Genomic DNA, 21609 nt, shown 5'->3' with positions numbered 1-21609 from the left:
CCACTGACTAAACCTCAAACACTGAGACTTGAGTGGAAAAAGCCAGACACAAAAGGCCTCACCTCTAACATCCAGAACACGCATATCCATAGAGACAGAAAGCAGATTAGTAGTTGCCAGGGGCTGGCGGAGGAGCAATGCGGGGTGAGGGCTAACGGTCATGGGGTTTCTTTTTGGGGTAATGGAAATGTTCTGGATCTAGATGGAGGAAATAGCCAAGCAACATACTGCATATGCTAAAAACCACTGAATTGTATGCTCTAAAGCAGCAAATTTTATGTGATGTGATTTATACAGCTCCATTTAAAGAAAAAAAGAGAAAGAAAACCCCATCTGTAGGAAATTTAAAAACCTCATCTGGAAGCCCCCCAGAAGCTCCTGCTTCCAGGAAGGGCAGGGCTAGCTCTCCTTTGCCCCGCCCCCACGGACAGCCATGGCCGGTACTACAGGGGGCACAGCTCATGTGCCCAGGGTGAGTACTGCGCTTACCTGTACTTCGTTGCTTTTCTGTCTGATTGCCTCTTCCTTTTCTCTAATGTCTTGTTCCAGGGAGTACTTCTCTCTGGGCATTGAAAAAGATTTCAGGAAAGCACAGATGAGTGACAGCATGGCTATAAAACGGTGTATTCTCTCGGTGCCAACTTCTCAACGCCCAATTCCATCCTTACCCACAGAACCCAGCTGGCTCCCAGTGACTGTGCCCCCGACCTCATCCCCTCCTCTCAAGTGTGGGTGGAATATGTGGATACGATGAGGCATCAGTCCCAGTGAGACCACTTGAGCCCCCAGAGCAGAGGGAAGACAAAGGCAGAGCGATGCCCAGGGTGAGGAGGGCTCAACATGGCTTTTTGGGCCCTTCTGCTCAGTGCCCTCCCTCAGAATTAACTGGTGAGGGGTGGCTGCTTTGAAGAGGATCCCAGGGACATATAGGAAATGGATGCACTTCTTTATGCCAGATGCTGAGCGTGCAGACATCCCACCCATCCAAAGCCCTTGTTTACAGATGGGGAAACTGAGGCAGTAGGCACAGAGAGGAGCCAGGGACCTGGACATGAAGGCTCTCTCGGTTTAGCTGTTGGTCCTAAACCATTAACTTGCCACCTGAGACTCAGCCGCTTTATGTGTTGAGGGAGAGCAAGGCCTTCCTGAGGTCAGGGGGAGGGCCCGGGGCTGCCTAGCAACAACCTGCCTGAGACCCCAAGGCCACACCACACTGAGACTACTGCAGATGTCATCACTCGAGCTCAGTAAGTCAATTCAGGGACTCAGGGGAATGCGCAGCACTTCATTCCTGCTGTACGAACTTGTGATGGTCAACCTGCTGCATGTCTCACAAGCCTCTGGTACTTGTGGTAACAGCTGGGACAGGGCCGGCGTAAGATTCAGATTCTCTGGGGAAGGAGCTCTAACACACCTTTGTAACTGGGCGATCTCTTGACTGATGTCATCGAGTTCCTTCACACCAGTAAATTCCCCTGATCCAAGAGAACTTGAACCGTCCTGGAACCAAATTCAGAGAGAGAATTAAAAATTGTCAAGCTGAGGGGCGCCTGGGTGGCTCAGTCAGTTAAGCGTCCGACTTGATTCTGGCTCAGGTCATGATCTCGGGGTTGTGAGACTGAGCTCAACGTCGGGCTCCACGCATGGCATGAGGCCTGCTAAAGATTCTCTTTCTCCCTCTCCCTCTGCCCCTCCCCTCCCTTAAAAAAAAAACTGACAAACTGAGGGGCACCTGGCTGGCTCAATTGGTGGAGCATGTGACTCTGGATCTTGGAGTTGTGAGTTCAAGTCCCACACTGGGTGTAGAGATTACTTAAAAATAAAACCTTAAAAAAAAATTTGACAAGCTGACCCTACTGCCCAGCAGGTCCTAGTAAGTCCTAGTATGAGGGTTACAGTCATGGTGTATATCGAATTCACAGTAGCAAAAGGGCCAGCACCCTGCCTGGAAAACTATCCCATTGGCCCAGACACACCCCCCAGACCCATCCCTGGGCCCCTGGTAAAGGCCGGGGCCAGGTGAAGTTAGGCAAGGACGGTAGGGCACTGGCCAGCTCACACAGGCCACTGCCGCCACCTGGTGGCAGGCTGCGGGAAACCACATGAACAGGACGGGGTGTGGCCAGCAGTACTCACCGGGATGGGAGTGCCTCTCTCTGAGGGCGGGACCATGTCGGGTGACAGCACTTGAGGGGGATCGATGCCTTTACTGACCTTCTGCTGAATGAAGTACATAGCTAATGCAAACTGGTCTTTACTTAACTTCCCCGTTTGCCTCGTATCAGCCAGGGCCCTGGGAGAAATGTGCAGATGTTAATTACAGATCAGAAGCAAGAATTTGGCCCTGCGTGGTAAGTACAAATCACAGAACCCATCCTTTTAAGAAATGAACAGTGACAATACAAAGACTAGGGCACAGCAGCAACTCCTTTTCTACTGAACATCCCATTCCCGGACAGCAGTCCCAACACCCCCCACCCGAGCACCCTGCCCAAAGACTGGTTAAGGAGGGGGTCGTCAGGGGGCACCTGGGTGGCTCAGTCGGTTAAGCATCTGCCTTCGGCTCAGGTCATGATCCTGGAGTCCCGGGATTGAGCCCAATATCAGGTTCCCTGCTCAGTGGGAGTCTACTTCCCTCTGCCCTTCACCCTACTCATACTCTCTCACTCCCTGTCTGTCTCTCTCTCTCAAATAAATAAAATCTTTTAAGAAAAAAAAAGGAGAGGGTCATCAGGACAGGAAGGGGGGCCTACCTGGCTGGAAAACCACCAAACCCCACCCCACAGGCTGAGGTGGTGGGCCTTTGGGAAGACCTCATCAGCAATCAGCAGAAATGCCACCGGCTCTTTGTGGCGTGTGTGGATGGGGGACTGTGATGCTCCAATACAGAGCAGCCATTCTGGTGGACATGGAAGCGGGACCCAAGCGGGCATCCTCCGGTCTTTAGCCAGCCCCACTTATCAGAGCAGCCTGGGCTGCTGGCTTTCAACGGGGATGACAGCAACAGCATTTAGGGTTGTTGTCCTGAGGCGAGGGGGCCCAGAAAGCCACACCTGACCATGCTGCACAGGACAGTCCCTCACTGCTAAGGTGTCCTTGCTCACGTGGCCTTCTGGCATCCTGGTAGACGGGCAAGGCAGCACGTAAGCCAGCGGCACCCGGAGCTCCTGCAAAGCCTGGGGGAGCAGCTCTGCAACCAGCCCAGTAACCAGGAGCTGGTCGTTACAGGAAGAAAAGTCTCACGCAGCTGGACAAGGCCTCCACATCTGCAGAAATGTCTCCGCCGGCCCCTCAACAGGCGGCCTCACTTCCCACCACGCATGGTGACGGCAGAGCGATGACATCACTCTCTAACACAAAGCAGACAGCCGGAAATGGTGCACAGACTCGGGCCCAAACAGCCAATGACCGGGGCTGTGGGGGGCACAGAGACCCCACCGAATGGCACCAATAAAGGCTGACTTAAGACCTCTTCATTCTTGTTGCCGTTTGAGGGTGAGGTGTGCGGATTCTGCCTGCCAGGGCCGGTCCTGCTGCACCCCCAGCCCACAGCTGCCCCTGGGCCTGAGGCCTCTCCTCTGCCACCCCCTCCTCCTCCCGTCTCTGAAGGAGCGTGGGCTCCGAGGCCTGCATGCGGTGCTCGGCCAGCCTCCACCCACGGCAGCACAAGCACGTTCTGGCTCCTGGGCTGTGCGCACGAAGCCCCTGGCTGCAGTTTCTCCCTGCCGGCCCCCTGGGTGTGTTACCTATGCTCCAGCGATGTTACTTGCGCTCCAGGGATGCCCCCTTCCCCCAACCACGTGCAGCCAAACCCAGACCGTTGTGCGACCTTCCCGGCGGCTCTTCTAGAGCGTGCTCACCCTGCCTTTTCCCTTACACGCAACGCTTTCTGCATTCCTTCTTTTAATGCAAGTATATTGGTGATTTCACTGTCACCTCCCTGTCACTGCGCCACGGTTGAGGTACTGTCCCTGTGCTATGATCAGGATGCGGCTTCGCTGCCTTTGAATCACACACACATCCACTTCCAAGGTGATAAAGGGGACAGTGCACTTCCTTGGCCCTAAAAGGGGGCACTGGAGCTGAAGGGGCGGAGAATGACTGTCCCTGACCTGTCGGGAGCAGCTGGCCTCCCCCAGCGGCTTGACTCTGTTTGACCAGAGTCAGTCTGAGTGGTACATATGCCTTCTGAAGGGACAGCCTGTTTTCTCAGGTTGGAGCCTCCCCTCACAAGATGCACATCTACGAATTATTGCCAAGGACAGTTACTTCCCCAAGCTACTCAGTAACATGCTAAATTTCACTGCTCTTCTTCGGAGGGGTTCACCTCTCCAGAATTATATGGAAATGCTCTCCTTGTGACTCCCAAGTGAAGCCCCCCAAGCCCTGAGGACAGAGTTACAAAAGGAGCCATCCCAGTGCTGTGAAGATTGGTCTGGTCCACCCTGAAGGAAAGTGGGGGTGAGGCCTGCTCCCTGACTGGCCCTGAGGGGCAGACCGGAGTCTTGCTGACCGCTCGCCCTCCTGATGGGAGCCGAGTCCCTGACCTTCACAGGCCTCCTAGGGGAGGTGGCCGCAGCCCCCACTGCCCAGGGCGGCTCTACCCGAGCTGCTGGAGACATACCACACACTCCCCCCACAGGGGCAGGGCCAAGCGTCTGCACCCCAACTGGCTGTGGCAAAGGCTGGGTCTCCCGCTAGAACCAGCATAACCACCAGCAAGAACTAGCCCTGGCCACTCAAGCAAATCACCCCAGAGCTGTCCCCAGGGACTAAACGGGCGGAGAGTGAGCTGCCGTGCCCAGGATATGGGGAAAGGGCCTTCACACTCCTACCTCACTCAGCCCCCATCCGCCCGGGCAGACGTGGAGGCATGCTGCAGCACTGGACAGGTGCCCCTGACCGCCACGCCCTGACAGCCACTCGCCCTTCCTTAAGCACAAGCCTCTCTTCCTCGGGGCCCCTCAGAGCTTCCCATAGCCACGACCTCCACACAGGAGGCCCGGACGAGCTGACGTCCAGCTACCCGTCCTTACCAAATGTGTGCTAGAAGGTTCTGGGTGAGGCCCGAGTGCATGAAGATCTCCTTCACCTCCTGGCCACTCACATAGCCATCCAGGTCCAGGTCGGTCTTCAGGAATATCTCGTCAAATCGCATTTTATCTGCAACCGGCACCACCCAGTTCACGGTTGGCTGAAAGGGGTTTCAAAATGGTTGGTCTCTAGCTTCTCATCACCATAAACACATACTATTAAAGCGCTTCCATGCGCTCCTGACAGGAGGACTATTAAAGCGCTTCTCTGTGCATGTGGGCAGAACAACTCCATGAACCGAGAGGGCAGACAGGAGCCCCGTTCGCTAAGTGGGGAAACCGAGGCTGAGAGCAGTGAACACCACTCAGTCAGCCTCTCCCACCCCATCGCAGATCCCCCTTCTCCTTGTATTTACAGGGAGGTAAAGACCCAGCAGGCTGAAGGGGCTCGAAAGGAAGCTGATGACCTCCTTCCACGAGGGGGTCCAATTGTGCCAGGCAAGACCCTCCTGATGGCCTACATTAGAAGGACAGTCTCCTAAGAACCAACCAGCTCCGCTCCCACGCCAGCCTTCCTGGTCCTCTTGTCCTCTGCCTGTGAACACTTCTCTGCAGCTGCCAGAGTTCTCGTGCCCACCGTTCAGGATTCTGTACTCCGTCCTTCGTCCCTGACTCCATTCCCCATGACACAGCAGCGTACCCATGAGGTATCAGCGCACAACCGACAATGACGGGGAATGAATGAGGCGGATGTGAAAACTGTCTGCTGGATGGACAGGCACCCAGGGCCTTCAGGTGCTGGCAGGGGACCTGGGGCCCCAGATGAACATGCCTGCCATCTGCAAGGGCCCCACCACCCTCGAGGGCACCGCCCCGGTAGATGGAGCTAAGACTATCTGCGAGCCCCGGATAGTGCCATTTCGGCAGCAACAGGGCTTGGCCACCTGTTGCACGTGTGACCTCCCCCGCTGCCTGCTCAGGTCTACATGAGAGGGCAAATGCCACCGAATGGCCATCAGGGCCCATGCACCTCCTAATACAGGGGCATCAGGGCCCCTTCAGCTGCTAATTCTGGACATGTCACCTCTGACCTTTGGCATACTCATTGAACCCAGTTCCACTGCACCTCTGCCCCTTTTTCTAGAAACGCTTTTCCTCGGCCGCTCTTTCTGAACAGGTCTCCCTCATTATCCAAATCCAGCATGATCCTGATGCGAGCAATGGGAATCCAGAAAGCAAGGGTGGGAAGCAAGGGACACCATTTGCCCGGATCATTTCAGTTCCAGGATTCTGGATAGGGAGTAATAAGTTAGTCCAGCAAGGATTTATCAGAATCTATGGACCAAATTCAAACAGCAGGGGCTTAGGCAGCAGGAGTTCAGATAACGAGAGAGACCTCCTGCACTTTACTTGTCACGTTATGTGAATTTTGTAAGCCACCTCAGAGAAGACATAAAGACGCACATAAAGGATCTCTAACGAAGAAGAGGCTTGCTGTCTTTATGTCCAGTGGCTGGAGTAAGCTAAACCTCAGAGGCCAAGAAACCTGAGCGGATCAGACAAGCTATGCTGAAAGAGACAACGGTTTCTATGCTGCACAAATCCCAAGATACTACAACTCTGGGAAGACAAAAATCCTAACATTCAACGTGCACACAAAATGAGCTTGCTGTCTGATTTCTGGGGTCTCAGAGTATATCGACAGCAACACTCAGAAGCCTACTTCACTACAAATCCAACATGGGACAGCCTTCTCCTCGCAGCTGGGTCTCCCAGAAAGGGCTGGGTTTAAGGCTGCCTTAGTAGCCACAGGCCCCCAGTAAATAGGAAGAGAGCCCGGTGGCTGAAAGGGGCTGCACCCCACAGCTGGCTGTGACGACAGGACCTGGCAGCCCTAGGCTGGCAATGAGAGAAGTGGGGGAGGGAATGGCATGGTGACTGTGGGTTCCCAGAACTGCTCGCTCTCATGTCTGTGACTCCACCAGCTGCCCCCATCCTTGGGTAAGGGAATGCACCCGCTTCTTCCCACCCCCAGCCAGATAGAGGTCCCTGGTAAAACAGGTCTAGTTGCAATCAGCAGTGTGTTCCCAGGATCTGGGAAGGGCCACCAGTTCATCATGGACAGGGGTTACCACGCTGGTCAATCTGCACCTGCCAGCAACCTTGACCCTACTTGCTTCCTTGTCAGCAAAAGCCGTCACCACTAACCTAACCTACAGTGCTTAATAAGAACAGCTCATGCAGATCTAAGTTACCAGCCTTGGCCCCCTCTCTGACTCCATCCCACCCTTCTTCCTGTTTCTAGAGGTCCCCACTAGACAGCCTTGGCACAGGCTAGTCCTCTGATGGCTTTTTGTCATTCGGGTATCAGCTCTCACCTCCTTAGTGACCCTCCAGCTGACCCCATCTACAGCAGGAGCACACCCCTCTCCTCACCCCAAACTTCCAGGCCAGGCCCTGTTCTGCTTCTCATAGCTATTTAACTTTCCTTAGTTTATTGATATGCTTACTGTCTATCCCCCTAAGGAGGGCAGAGGCCAGTCCCATGGTCACTGTGGCATCCCCAGGAAGTGTGGGGCACGGCTGGGGGGCTGCTGAGCTGATGAAGATGCCCAGATTGGGCCATCTGGACACTGGGCTTGTTAACTGACACCCACCAACTGGAGGGGAAGCCCTGTCGCCTGTGCCTCTCCATGCGGCCAGGGCAGTGACGGGGGCTGTGCAAGCACCTCTCCTCCCCGACCAACCCACCTTGACCCTCTCTGAGAGGACCCTCGCTCTACGGTGCGGCAAGCTCCTAGGAAATGAGCCGCCCCCCCTCCCCGCCAACACCAAGCAGAATGCTTAACTTTACAAGTATGTCACATGCAAGAGAATCACCATCTGATCACATATTTCTGAAGCGTTAAGTGCCTGACAATTCGTCTTCTGATTGTAATTTAAGTGCCTGTCCTTAAGCTGTTGATTGCTGAGGCACCCCCTTCAAAAATACCCATCTCAGATGAACACATCGCTAGCCACACATGACAGTCCCCTGGGAAAGCCAGGGTGGCCTCAATAACTGGCCACCTGAGTGACCCCACTTTTCCCTTCCCATGCTTTCATTCCCACACTTATGTTTTAAACTCACCAGTAAAGAGTGAACCCGAGACACCCTAGACCCCCATGCTCCACCCCAAAAAGGCAGAGCCCCGTGCCCGAGTTTGCTCTCTAGACCTGGCCTTGCTGTGGTGGCCCCGGTGTGACTTGCACTCCGCAGGACTTGTGAGTCACCAACCTTAGTTTCGCAAATTTTCCTGATCGTTGTTGCCGAGGTACATTTTACAATTCTCACAAGAGCTGCAAAGACATTTGCTCTATCTGGGAAGTGTCAGGGGGCGGGGGTTCACCATAAGTCACAGGGGCCCAAGTGAGTGCCACAGGCATTCCTAGCAGACAGTGTCACTTACTGACAGACCAAGACCAACACAAGATGGTTTCCCATTTCTACTCATATGCGAACCTGCATAGCAGAGCCGGCTGGCCCTCTTAACGTCACCTGCACTGCTTGCCCTTTGAAGCCACAAATGGGGCAAAACACAAAGCATGACTCAGGATGGAACTCAGGATGTCACATTCTTGCATGTTTAGGTCACCTCAAGGTGCCTTTTTATAAAAGAGCCCTTTATGGTGTGCTACATTTGCCAGAACAAGAAAGGTCTTTTTGATACGTAAGACACTGCCTGCTGGGAGTCAGAGCCCCCACGCTGTCTTCCTAACAAGACACGGATGCCTCCCTTGCTCACCTGACACTCCTCATGTTTACCGAGCATCAGAGTACCTGAGATTTCTCCGACACTGAGATTATAACCAAGAACTAACTCTGCTCTCATGAAGGTGAGCAGAGGGATGTGGGAAGAAGAGACAGATGACAGATAATTAACTACATAACAGGCCAGGCATGGGAAATCTAGAACGCAGGGTGGACAGAGCGCAGGGCACACTTGCTGTGGTCACGCCCGAGCCTCCTGCTAAGGTGTCCCACGTGAGCGGCCTCACGATGCCAAGTGCTGGGGTATGATCTGGGAATGCACCTGCCCAGCAGAGGCACTGCCTGAGGCAGGAGGGACAGAGACAAGAGAAGAGAGCCAGAGGTGGGAGGAAGCTGAGTGTGTCTGAGGAAGGGTGGTATTTGTGTGCAAATGAATGAGAACAGTAACTTCGAATCCCTTGATGTTTGTGCCCCCACCCCAGAATTTGTATGTTAAAACCCTAGCCCCAATGTGATGGTATTGGGAAGTGGGGCGTTTGGCAGGTGATTAGGTCATGAGGGTGGAGCTCCATGAATGAGATCACTGCCACCATAGAAAAGCCCCAGAGAGCTCCCTCGTCCTTTGCACCACGTGAAGACATGGCGAGAAAACCATCTGTGAACCCGGAATCAGGGTCTCATCAGACACTGAATCTGCCAGTGCCTGAATCTGACTTCCCAACCTCCAGATTTTCTGTGAGAAATAAATGCTTGTCACAGTCACCTAGTCTATCGTACTCCGTTATACTCAAACGGACGAAGATACCAACCATAAATATTGTTTTAAAAAAAACCGTAATCATGGGGACGCCTGGGTGGCCCAGTCGGTTAAGCGTCTGCTTTCGGCTCAGGTCATGATCCCAGGGTCCTGGGATTGAGCCCCACGTCAGGCTCCTTGCTCAGTGGGGAGTCTGCTTCTCCCTCTGCCTGCTGCTCCCCCTGTGCTCTCTCTGACAAATAAATAAATAAAATATTTTAAAAATATTTTTAAAAAATAAATAATAAAAAATAAAAACCATAATCACACATGTTAACTTTCTGGGGTCCCAAATTAACTTGCTCCCAAGGAACACCTGGCTGGGACTTTACAGGTGCACATGGCGGCTCTGAGAAGCAGCCGCACACAGAGGGCCCCGTACCTGTGTTTGCTTGATGCTGTGCTTGGGAGACAAGCTTCCCGTGCTGTTCAGGCTGCTGACGCTGCCGTGGGAAGGTGTGGAGCGCAGGCTGTCTTTCGGCGGGGGGCTGGCGGGCAGCACAGGCACAGCACCTGGGAACACCGTCTTCTTCCTCTTGGAAGGTGGGATGAGGGATGGGGGCAGGACAGAGGGCACAGGTTCCTTCTCGAGGGCTCGGTACACCAGGTGCATCGCCTTTGAGTGCGAAAGAGAATTACATTCAGGTGGCCAGCCGCAGGCCATGGGCGAGGAGAGGGCAGCTCTTTCCAGGACTGCAGTGACAGGACAGAGACTGCTCTTTTCGAGGTCACTTCCAAGCTGAACAGTTTAAAAAATAAGCCTTTCCTGATGCGTTCTCTTCCAATGCATCATTTTTCCAAGATGTGTTTAATCAATGTAAGACCAACATGAGCCCAAAAGGAATTCAATCATGCCAGACTTCACGCATGTCCCTTTACCACACAGCTCCAGGGCTGGTGAGCCTCCAGGTATTGGAATTTGGAAGTCTAAAGATACTCTGCGACCGTGTGTACTTCCTGCTTCAGGCAGGCAGAGGAAAGAAACTGTCTAATAGAAAGATTTAAGTGCATTTTAAAGTGTAACAAAACCAGGGGTCCCTGGTGACTCCCTGATTTCAACTGGGGTCATGTCCACGCTGGGCGTGGAGCCTGCTTAAGAGTCTCTCTCTCCATCTTCCCTCTGCCCCTCCCCACCCCGCCTCTCTCTAAAAGAGAAAAAAAAAGTCACAAAAATCGAACCAACATTAAAACCCTTCCCACTTAAAAATATTCCTTAAGCTGCTATGTGACTACAGACCAGATCGCTAACACAGGTAAAATTTACCATCACTTAAAAACACTACAGAATGTTAAACCCAGAGAGTGATGAAAAGAAACCCAAATGACACAATTTTAAGACCCATTTACAGAACAATATAAATCTCGGCTGAAATGATGGGACATGATAAAAACAAAACACGAATGGAAACGCGGGGCTCCTGAGGCTCCTGAGAAGAGAGGGGGACGTGCTCGGGTTCACTCTGGGCCCGCCAAACCATTCCTGGGGATCACCCCAAGACCAGTTCAACGATACACACACCTCAAGTCCAATGCAGTCAGAGGAAATACAAAAACTAAATAATGAGGGACTGGGGGATGGGGAAGCCAGTGTTCAAAGGGGACAGGGTTTCAATTTTGCAGGATGACAGGTCCTGGAGATGGGCGGTGGTGACAGCTGCACAGCCATGTGAAAGTATTAATGCCACTGAACCACCCACTTAAAAATGGTTATGATGGTAAATTTTATGTTCTATATATTTTACCACAGTAAAAAAATAATAATAGGGGCACCTGGGATGGCTCAGTCAGTTGAGTGCCTGACTCCTGATTTTGGCTCAGGTTCTGATCTACGGGTCCTGAGATCCAGCCCTGCGCTGGACTCTGGGCTCAGTGTGGTGTCTGCTTGAAATTCTCTCTCTCCCTCTCCCCCTGCCCCTACTCATGTTCACTCCCTGTGTGCATGCGCTCTCTAATAAATATACAAATAAATCTTAAAAAAATAAAAATAAAACACCTGCCCCTAACTATAAGAAGCTACTTTGTTTTACTTCGTTTGAGATTTAAGGAAACAAGGTGAGTGAATAAATCCCATGAGTGGGAAAGATCAAAGCTGTGAGGTGGAGGGAAGGGAAGAATGAGAGGAGAGAAAGAATGACACAGGCCCAGGGTGAGGAGGGCTGGCCTGCGAGGACACGAGCCTGGCTGCTGGGCAGCTGAACAGAAAGGTGGGGAGCTACAGGGGTGCGGAGGGAGCAGCTGCATGGGAAGGCAGCCCATAGGACAGGAGAGCCCTGATCAACACACAGACACACCACCGCCATTAAAAGGAGAAGAGGGCAGGAGTGCCAGGGCTCTGGCACAGACATAAGCAGACCTGAAAGCAGACGGTGGTGCCTTGGGGCACCTGCTGGGCACATCCACATGTATGCGTACTTCCAGCTCTGTCTACTGAAGGTCCTGAAAGCAGTGGCACCCCAGGGGCACTGAGAGCCCCCAGAGCCCACATCCTGGTTTCTAACATCATTCTCCACTACATGGAACCGGGGCTCCCTGGAGAAACAGGGCTGGGGCAGGAAATACACGGGAGGAGCCGGGAGCATCACACTATGCCAAAGGAAGCAAGTGCTCAGACAATGATGTGACCGAAGGACAAAGGAGCCAGCTGGGAGGAGCTCCCAAAGGGCAAAATAAATCACGCCACTAAAAGATTATAAACCGTGAACACAGGATGCAGCCCTGACTCCACTCTGATACCAGCTCCTTATAGTAGAAGGCTAACTAGAAAACATGCAAGAAGTGCCAGAATTAGAAACTCGTCCTGCAACCACCATAATCCTCACTCAATCGGGAGAGACTCCTGGGAGGGCTTGAAAACTAGCAGGTGAGAGGTGGGGAGTAATGCGGAGTCCAGTCCCCACATGTCTCCCACAAGAGACTGAGCACGCAGGGAGAGAGTGACGCTGCAGGAAGAAACCTGCAGCCTCCACAGACCGCAATCAAGGTTGATACCATGTCGACAACATGGGGTAAGTATCACTGGTCCAGCCGACAGCACGGACCCCAAGAGAAACAAGCATCACCTCAGTGGGGTCCTGCCCCACACAAGTGCATGGCCTGGAAACATGAGGAATCATGAGGAAACAGCCGATATCCCCAAGCTGAGGGACACTCTACAAACTGCTGGCCTGCGCTCTTCAAAATGCCCATGAGACAGAGACAAACGGAGCTGCAGAATATAACACAGGAGGCTGGAACTTCTCTGCTGCAAAGGACGTTTGGGGACAACTACCAGGGTCTGAATAATATCCTTTGATAATACAGAGCGACATATTAACGTAGAAACTATACGATAAGACACATAATAGATAGTATGATAAATTAGACAATGCCAGTGTTAATTTCCTGATTTTGAACTAGACACTGGGTATATAAGAGAATACCTTGGTTTTAGGAAATACACACTCAAGTATTCTAGGGCAAAAAGGTATGGTGTCTGCAACTAACTCCAAAATGGCTCAAAGGAAAATTTTAGGTGTACACACACACACACACACACACACACACACACACACACACGGCGAGAGAGGGAGGGAGGAGGATAAAGCAATGTGGTAACATAATATCACTGGGGAATGTGACTGAAGGGTATTCAAAAGAATTCTCTGTATTACTGTCGCTTTTCTTTAAATCCAAAGTATATAAAAATAAACACTTTTTAAAAATCAGAGGAAAAAAAAAAAAAAAGCACGACTCGAGAAACATTTCCCTCCTCAGCAGAGTGGGAAAAAAGAGTCACAGCAGGGGCCTACCACAGCAAACTCATCTCTGTCCAGGTGCCCATCCTTGTCGATGTCACTGAGGTCCCAGACCTGCAAGGGAAAGAGAGCAAGGCTTACTGGGGAGGGAAGCATGTGGGCCAGAACTCAGATTCTGAGTGCTCGGTGCATAGCAGGGTTAAGACGAGGCAATAACAATGCATCTGAGAACCAGTCGCTGGGTTCTCTGAAAATCCATCAGCTGAGGAAGCATCGTCAATTCCAAGATCCTTTTTGTTATATTATGTTCATCTTCTCAAACAAATGATCATAATTATAACCATGTCCACCTTGGTTTTTTCTTTACCCTCTTACAAGGAATTCTCAGATAGAAAAAATGTTTTGGTTTCGGCACAGGTGTTGCTCCGAACACAAGCCCCCCGCCATTCGCCCTGTGCAGGGCCGTGGGTATGCGTTTACCACTGGTGGATGGTGCCACCAAGCATGCCTGGCCCACCTAGCACCTTGAGGATGAGGCAGGCAGGTCCAGGTTCCTACTTTGGGTCAAAGGCCAGGTGTCAGATTTTCTAAAGTACAATCAAAGCACCAGCTTCCTGACCCAAGTCAGCCCCACCCCCAACCAGCAGGCCAGCCTGCATCATGCAATGCTGGGCACGGCGCCAGTGCCCAGAGCTAAGCAGACACTTTAGTGTCCAAGCGTGGTGCTTCACGTGCTGGTCCCCTCTCAGGTCAATCATAAGCAACATCAGCCCAGGGACATTTCTCATGTGCAGGTCCTCCTCCCCAGCCCTGCTGCTGTCCTTGACTTGGGCCTCTCTAATACGCGACAGAGGCCACAGCCTCCAGCTGGCCTCTTTGCCTCTAACCCTTTCCCGAGGGTTACCACGGGGACTGTTCTAGAATACACTCTGAGCCTGTCCCCTAGACTGGCACATGGAGCCCTCGGTGCCCTACGCAGGTCCCTGCACTGCAGCCCAGCTTCCAGGGGCTCCACCTTGATCTCTAGGGAGCCCAAACCGTTCACAGTCCCTTCAAGCACAGAGATGCCCTTTCAGAGGCATTCTGCATCAGGCTGAATGCTTTATGCCTCCGGCTTCAATTTAGGAAGCAGAGGTTCACAAAGAGTAACTTTTCCAAAGATATGGCACTTGCTCGGGGAACTAGGACTGGAACAAGACTTTCTGGCTCCGCGCCTCTCCCCACCCAGGGCCTCTCCACCTCAGCACCACTGACAATCGGGACTGCGTCACCCTCTGTGGTGGGGCTGACCTGGGCACCGCATGGTGTTGAGCAGTGTCCCCGGCCTCCACCCACCGATGCCAACAACACCCGACTGAGGTGGGACAACCAGAACCGTCTCCAGATACTGCTGAACATCCCTGGGGGAGAAGTACCTCGTGAGAACACCAGCCCTCCCCAGCACACCTCTGCTCATGCAGTCATGAGCCTGGCCTTCCTCTCCCATCGTCAGCCACCCATCTCTTCACTCTGGAGGACACGACCCAGAAATGCCTACTCTAGGAAGCCTTCCCTGCCTGCCCTGTGCCCCCTCTGCCACTGTCCTCACCAGGCAGAACCACAATTATCAGGGAGGCAATGGGCAGTAGGGGGTCACCAGGGAAGAATGAGGACTCTGGGGACCACCTAGGGCCCCATTCCCCTCTCTATGAGACCCCGAGAAGCGTACTGGCCACTCTGAAGTCCCCCTTTTCCTCATCTAGAAAATGGAAGGGACATCATCCATAACAAGGCAGTTCCAAGTCCTGAAGGACTTCATTCATGCAAAGTGCTCTAACGGGGGTTGGCATTTAGTAAGCCCTCAATAAATATGATAAATATTATGATCTTAACCATTATTTATTTATTTGACCTCCTGGACTACATCTAATTTCATCCTCATCTTCCCGGTGCTCAGCACAAGGCCTGGCCCGGAGCAGACTCTAAACTTCCTGAATGACTAAATGGATGGCTGGTGCACAGATGCACAGACAAATGAACACAAGCACGAATGCACGGACGCACAAGTGCACTGACGTGTGCATCACGGAGAGACGGGAGCACAGATGGATGGGTGCACAGTCATGAACACATGCGTGTGCGGGTAGGGATAAGTGCGTGCATGGCTGCATGGACGCGGATGGACATGTACATGCTTGAATGGGTGCACATAAGGCTCGCGTGTGCAGAAAAGGAGGGAAGGCTAGCGCAGCAGGTGAGAAGCGACCCGTGTGCCACGAGACCTGGAGCCCGGGCAGATCTGCAGCATGCGCCCCTCCCAGCCACAGTTCCCTTTCTAATGATGCACACTCCACCTCTGTCAGCCTCTCTGTCTTGTTCAGGATCTGGCTCTAGAATAGGATTACATCCAGTTGTCAGGTGTTCTGCAAGGACTGCTAAATAAACGCACACAATGTGCAGGCCAGGGTCGCCCCATCCCGCTGTGATTCGAACTCATGCTCTGTGAAGACGCTTGGTCCCCATCACAGAGCTCCACCTACACCATGCCACAGCCAAGAGGGAACAAAGGGATCTGAGAGAGTCCCCTTTCTTAGTGGCCTTCTTTCAAAACAAAGTATTAAGATGGGCTCTACCTGGGTCCTATCAAATGGGTCAGAGTCCACAAAAGTCATACTCAAACAGAAACATTATTAGGTGAATCCAAGGGACAAGAATTTGCACCTTTCCCAAAAGTTCTACTAAATGTCATGAGCTAGACCCCCAGGGGTCGCCCGGGGCAGCAGGGACTATGCTCAGTCCCCTGCTCTGGGCCTGTGCCTGCCACGTCGCTGTCATCCAATCCATACAGATGACAGCATCCATCCCTTCTCAGTGCGGAGCGGGAAACTCAGCAGGGACGGCCTTGTGGAACTGGGCTTTGTGGACAGAGCAAACACACGGGGCCGTGATGCAAACCTCACTGGAGGGAAGACAGTCTGGACTAGAAAGCTGTATCTAAAAACCTTGTATTTAAAAGGAACAAAACTAAGGGCTTTTTTTTTAAGAGAACACATAAAATTTTTTCTAAACTTGCAAATTTAAAGTACCTTTATCTGAAGCTCATAGCCAGAAAAAAGTAATTAAAAATAGAAAAGAGGGGTGCCTGGGTGGCACAGGCATCCAACTCTTGGTGTCGGCTCAGGTCTGACCAAGCCCCATGTTGGGCTCCACACTTGGTGCAGAGTCTGCTTGAGATTCTCTCTCCCCCTCTCTCTCTGCCCCTCACACTCATGGGCTCTCTTTCTCTAAAATAAATAAATAAATCTTTAAAAAAAATAGAAAAGAAGCAAAGAGTTCTAGACATACACTCCCGTACTTCTCCCCAGAAGCACACAGAGTAGGGGAAATCCCAGGTTCAAATCTCACCTCTGACTGTCTTTGGGCCCTGGGCAGCAAGTTCGCTTCTGAGGCTGCCTCCCCAGGCGTGCAATGGGCCCACACAGGCTGGAGAGCATCTGTGAGCTACATCTATGGGGCCCTAAGCCAACTTGACCATAGCAAGTTCTCCATGCGCATCGGCTCTTACAAAGGCCCCAACGGTGCATGGCCGTGTGTAAAGCCTCATACATGTGCGTGGAGAGCAAGCTTGGGGCGGATGAAGTCAGAAGCAGTGCAGGATGTGAGAGAACCACTTACCCGGCCCAGGACATCAAGAGGCAGCTTTGAGTTCATGAGGACTGGCTTGACTTTGTCTCCAGAGAGCAAACCATTGATGGGTAAGAGGCTTTCAAAAATTCCGTCGAATTTTGCCTTTTCTTCTACCTAGTTGGAAAAAATAGCCTGAGTGAGTAAAAAAAGGGTGCCTGTGGGAGAGTCCAAAATGAGCTCTGACCTGAAGCTGAATGAAAACAGGCAAGGACCTGCCACTGGCCTCCCTAAAAGCACAGGATGTCTTACAGCAGTTTCAGAGTGAACATCTGACCTGAAGGAAAGAGCTCCCTGGCAACTATGAACCTGGCAGCTATGAACCTGGCAGCCAAGGTCAATGGGAGACAGGACCTGGCCGTGGGCCTTGCTCTCCACCACAGGGGCTGCCTGGGAGACAAAGATCGCTCCTACCTCCCTCCTAGGAGCGAGCTAGGACGAGAAAGATGCAAGTGTGAATGGGTTTTCGTTAAGACTAACATCTAAATCTGGATATCAACCTACGGAACTAAAAGAGCTCAAGAACCAAAAATAAAAATAAACCAAAGACTTAAGCAACCAATTATCAAAATCAACTTTAAGAACAGGAAGTCCTCTCAGAGTAAAAAAATAAACAATAAAAGCTCCCCATGAACAGAGAGGTCTGAACAGGACCTACAACGCAGAGTAGCAGCTACAGCCACTGTGAAATGTGAAATGCGGCTGGCGTGTAAAAGGGGCCGTCGGTGAGGCGGGTCTGCACAGGGGCAGTCTGCCCTCCTCTGGAAACGAAACGCACAGTGACTGGACCCAGGGGGTGGCAGATCCCTCACCACCTGCTCTGCCCACGACCTGGAGCCACAGGGAGCACTAAGAAACCCTCACAAGCGTCCGTCGACAGAATGGATAACCAAAATGTGGGGCATCCACACAATGGAATATTCTTCAGCCTCAAAAACAGGAGATTTGGACCCAGGCTACAACACGGATGAACCCTGAGGACCTCATGCTGATTGAAATAAGCCAGACACCGAAGGTCAGGTATTGTATGATTCCACTTCTATGAGGTCCCTTGAGGAGTCATATTCTCAGGGACAAGTAGACTGGTGGGCGCCAGGGGCTGGGGCAGGGAGGGGAGGGGGGTGTTAGTGTTTAATGGAGACAGAGTTTCAGTCTGGAGCAATGAGAAAGTTCTAGAGATGGACGGTGGAGATGGCTGCACAACAGTGTGAATGTACCTAACGCTACTGAACTGTATGCTTAAAAATGGTCAAGATGAACCATGAGAGACTGTGGACTCTGGGAAACAAACTGAGGGCTTCAGAGGGGAGGGGGGTGGGGAATGGGATAGGCCGGTGATGGGTAGTAAGGAGGGCACGTATTGCATGGAGCACTGGGTGTTATACGCAAGTAATGAATCATGGAACATTACATCAAAAACTAGGGATGTACTGTATGGTGACTAATATAATATAATAAAAAATTATTATTAAAAAAAAATGGTCAAGATGGGTGGCTCAGTCGGATGAGTGTCTGACTCTCGGTTTTGGCTTAGGTCATGATCTCAGGGTTGAGTGATCAAGCCCTGCGTTGGGCTCCCTGCTCAACACAGTGTCTGCTTGAAATTCTCTCTCCCCTGCCCCTCCCCTCTATGCGTGTGTACATCCGTATGTGTGTGCGCGGGCATACGCGCATTTTCTCAAAAATAAATAAATATTTTTTAAAAATGGTCAAGATGGTGAACTTCATGTCACATATACTTTACCACAATTAAAAAGAAAACAGAAAGGAGAGCGCATGCAGACACCGTACGCATGAGGCAGTGGAAGCGTGGAGAAGGTGAGTGCCGTGTGTCCCCCTTGAGTGTCTGGAATTCCGCCCACCGGCTCGCTGCTTTGAGAAACCCAGCAGCTCTCCCAACGGAAAGAACATTTGGCACTTCAGCTTTGTCAACGTTTCTCTGACGGAAACAGCTGACTCTCTCTTGAAGAGAGTCTACCCCCATCACAGCACCAAGCCTGCCCAGCCTCCCGTGAGAGGCCCCGCAGCCTCCTCCAGCGCCAGCCCGTCTCATGAGGTCCCAACACAGCCCTGCCAGAAAGGGACGGGAACGGTTCAAGGAATACAAGCTCTCTGGCATCGTTTTCCAACAAAGCAGCTCTTTTTCGAAGTAGGTGCCGTGCAACTGGACTACCAAGAAGGAACTCCTCTGGTACTGTGACTGCCGCCGGCCAAGCGCTCAGCCGCTTCCAGAGGGGACTCTGCCATTCCTGGATCACGTGAGGTCTCCTCCTGCCCCGTCCCTGCACAAACCTCCCCTTCTCCAAACCCTTCCAAGGATGGAACAGAAAAACCGTGTAAAAACAGGACAAATGTACTTGAGGTGGGGCGGGGGGAGGGGTTCTTTATTTTATAGCAAAACTGTTATTAATGTCAGTACTTAAGCCAAATAAATGTGAGAAAATGTGACAATCTCCTTACAACTGAGGAGTGAGGAGGTCTCAGTATCTGGGGGACCATCTCCATGTCCCACACTCATTTCCTTTAGCACTAACTCTGACCCTATGAGAGGTTACCACTCGTGTCTTTCTTTGCTGCTTCTAGAAAGACTTGGGACATGGAGACCGTCCCCCCAGGTACAGAGAGAAGCTTTTCAAAAAGCAATGAGAGCATCAGAAAGGAATAACAACGGTCTAGAAATAAAAGCGAGAGCTACAGACGCAACTTGGAGCTCCTCACACTTGCAAGTTCTCACAACTGCCCCTTCTATCCTGATTAACCAACCCAGGCAGGAAAAACCACAGAACGCGACCCAGAAATGCAAAATATAACTGTAAAATTTTAAGAATCCATTGCCTGAAACTCAGCTAACTGCCTTAGCAGGGCAACGCCCAAAAAGGTCACGGCCATTTCAAAAGATTTTAATCTGAANNNGTGTCTTGGTTAAATTCTGTGGCAAACTCACTCTGAAACAGAATAGATACAATCATCCCATGCAACGTTTTGAACACCATAAATGGCTAAAACAACTGCACATGAAGGACGGGTGAGGGGCGCCGCCGGGGGTCACTTACCCTCACAGCCCAATGGGCCTCTGCGGATGGCGGTGCGACCATGAGAGGGCTGCTGGTGTCGTGCTATAAAGGAAGAGAAACAGTCTGCTGTGGCTGGCACGGAATTCAACTACAGAGGATGTTGTGTGTGCAAAGGACACACATTTCAAAGTGCTTTCAAAATGGGGAAAGACCTCAAGTAGTTAAACACAGAATTACTATAAGCCCCAGCAATTCCACTCTGAGGTACAGACCCAAGAGACCTAAAACAGGTGTGCAAACAAATCCCAGAATATGAATTGTCATGTCTACCAACAAAGGAATGGATGGACCACGGAATGCGATGTGACTCAGCAATGAAAAGGAACCGAGCACTGATATCCTCTACAGAGCAAATGATCCCTGGAAATATGATGCTGAGTGAAAGCAGCCAGATCTATGATTCCATAAAATGCCCACAACAGGCAAATCCATGCACACAGAGAGATGAACGGCTGCCACAGGCTGGGGGAGGGGAATCCCATGAGTGATTAGTTAGTGGGTAAAGGGTTTCTTTTTGGGTTGATGAACACCTTCTGGAACTGGGGGGGGGGGCGGGTTGNACAATACTGTGAATGTACTAAATGTCACTAAGTTGTTCACTTTAAAATGGTGAGTTTAGGTTGTATGAATTCCACCTTGATTAAAAAAAGAGAGAGAGAGAAAACACAGATCAACAGATGATATTAGAAGAGCACAAAGAACTCCAGGATTTTGACACTTACGAATTTAGGTGGCGGCATGTTCAAATTCAGATTGCTCAACGTAACTTCGTGGCCGCTCTGTGCACAGGCCACTAGTCTCAGTGCAACATAGAAACCCTGCAAATCCAAAAAAGAGGGAGGTGTAAACACTAGCCGGCTGGCCATGACAGGAGGAAAACTGTCTGCAGCCACGGGCTTTGGGAGAGAGGGACTTCACTTCACTGCAACAATGAAGACTCAATGTGCAAAAGTCACTTAAAGTGTCAAGCTGAACAGATCTCCCCCTGGGAGCACCGTTTAAATGAATATGCCAAGTGGACTCAGTCCATTGCACTCTGGACACTGCTAAATTTCACATAAATGTATTTTTTATACCTTTATTATTTTTTAAGAAAGCTTTATGCCCAACATGGGGCTTGAACTCATGACCCTGAGATCGAGTCACAAGCTCTACTGGCTGAGCCAGCCAGGCGCCCTCAAATAAATATATTTTAAGCAACGATGAGCTCCCAACATTTAGGAAAGTGCTAAATTAGATAAGTAGCAGCCTAGAGTTTAAGATTATAAATAAATGATGATTCAAATATGTGTTGACTTTTTAAAAAGGGTTTGAAATAGACATAGTTGTTTGGGAACCAACACTCACGATTCACTGTGATCCCCTCGGCCTTGCTGAAGATAGTCTCTCCCACTCGCCCCCCATGGTGAGGTGAGATCCACATTAAAAGACCTGAACTAGGCCATCAGGGGCCTTTGCTCCTCCCAACCCTTCTCCTAACCAAGAGCCGGCTATGCCACAGGCTTAGTGGACTCACACAGCATCATCTAATTTTTTTTAATTGATCAAATAGCCTGAG

At 51.4% G+C, this 21609-nt stretch overlaps 1 protein-coding gene across 8 annotated transcripts in view; it reads right to left on the bottom strand.

The window, feature by feature from the left end:
• Positions 1-21609, bottom strand: part of EPS15L1 (epidermal growth factor receptor pathway substrate 15 like 1) — a 96440-nt gene that overhangs the window by 47783 nt on the left and 27048 nt on the right. For all 8 annotated transcript variants that reach the window (XM_040629110.1, XM_040629113.1, XM_040629116.1 and 5 more), the window contains exons 5-13: positions 20774-20869; positions 20031-20093; positions 16969-17094; positions 13369-13428; positions 9963-10196; positions 5037-5194; positions 2137-2293; positions 1415-1500; positions 490-562 (exon numbers count right to left, since the gene is read on the bottom strand). In XM_040629110.1, coding sequence (XP_040485044.1) covers positions 490-562; positions 1415-1500; positions 2137-2293; positions 5037-5194; positions 9963-10196; positions 13369-13428; positions 16969-17094; positions 20031-20093; positions 20774-20869 — 1053 coding nt within the window. The remainder of the gene's footprint in view (positions 1-489; positions 563-1414; positions 1501-2136; positions 2294-5036; positions 5195-9962; positions 10197-13368; positions 13429-16968; positions 17095-20030; positions 20094-20773; positions 20870-21609) is intronic.

This window comes from Ursus maritimus, unplaced genomic scaffold, assembly GCF_017311325.1.
Source record: "Ursus maritimus isolate PB19 unplaced genomic scaffold, ASM1731132v1 scaffold_14, whole genome shotgun sequence".
Classification (NCBI taxonomy): domain Eukaryota; kingdom Metazoa; phylum Chordata; class Mammalia; order Carnivora; family Ursidae; genus Ursus; species Ursus maritimus.
Note: the sequence above shows the minus strand (reverse complement) of the source record. Positions and strands in the feature narration are given on the sequence as shown.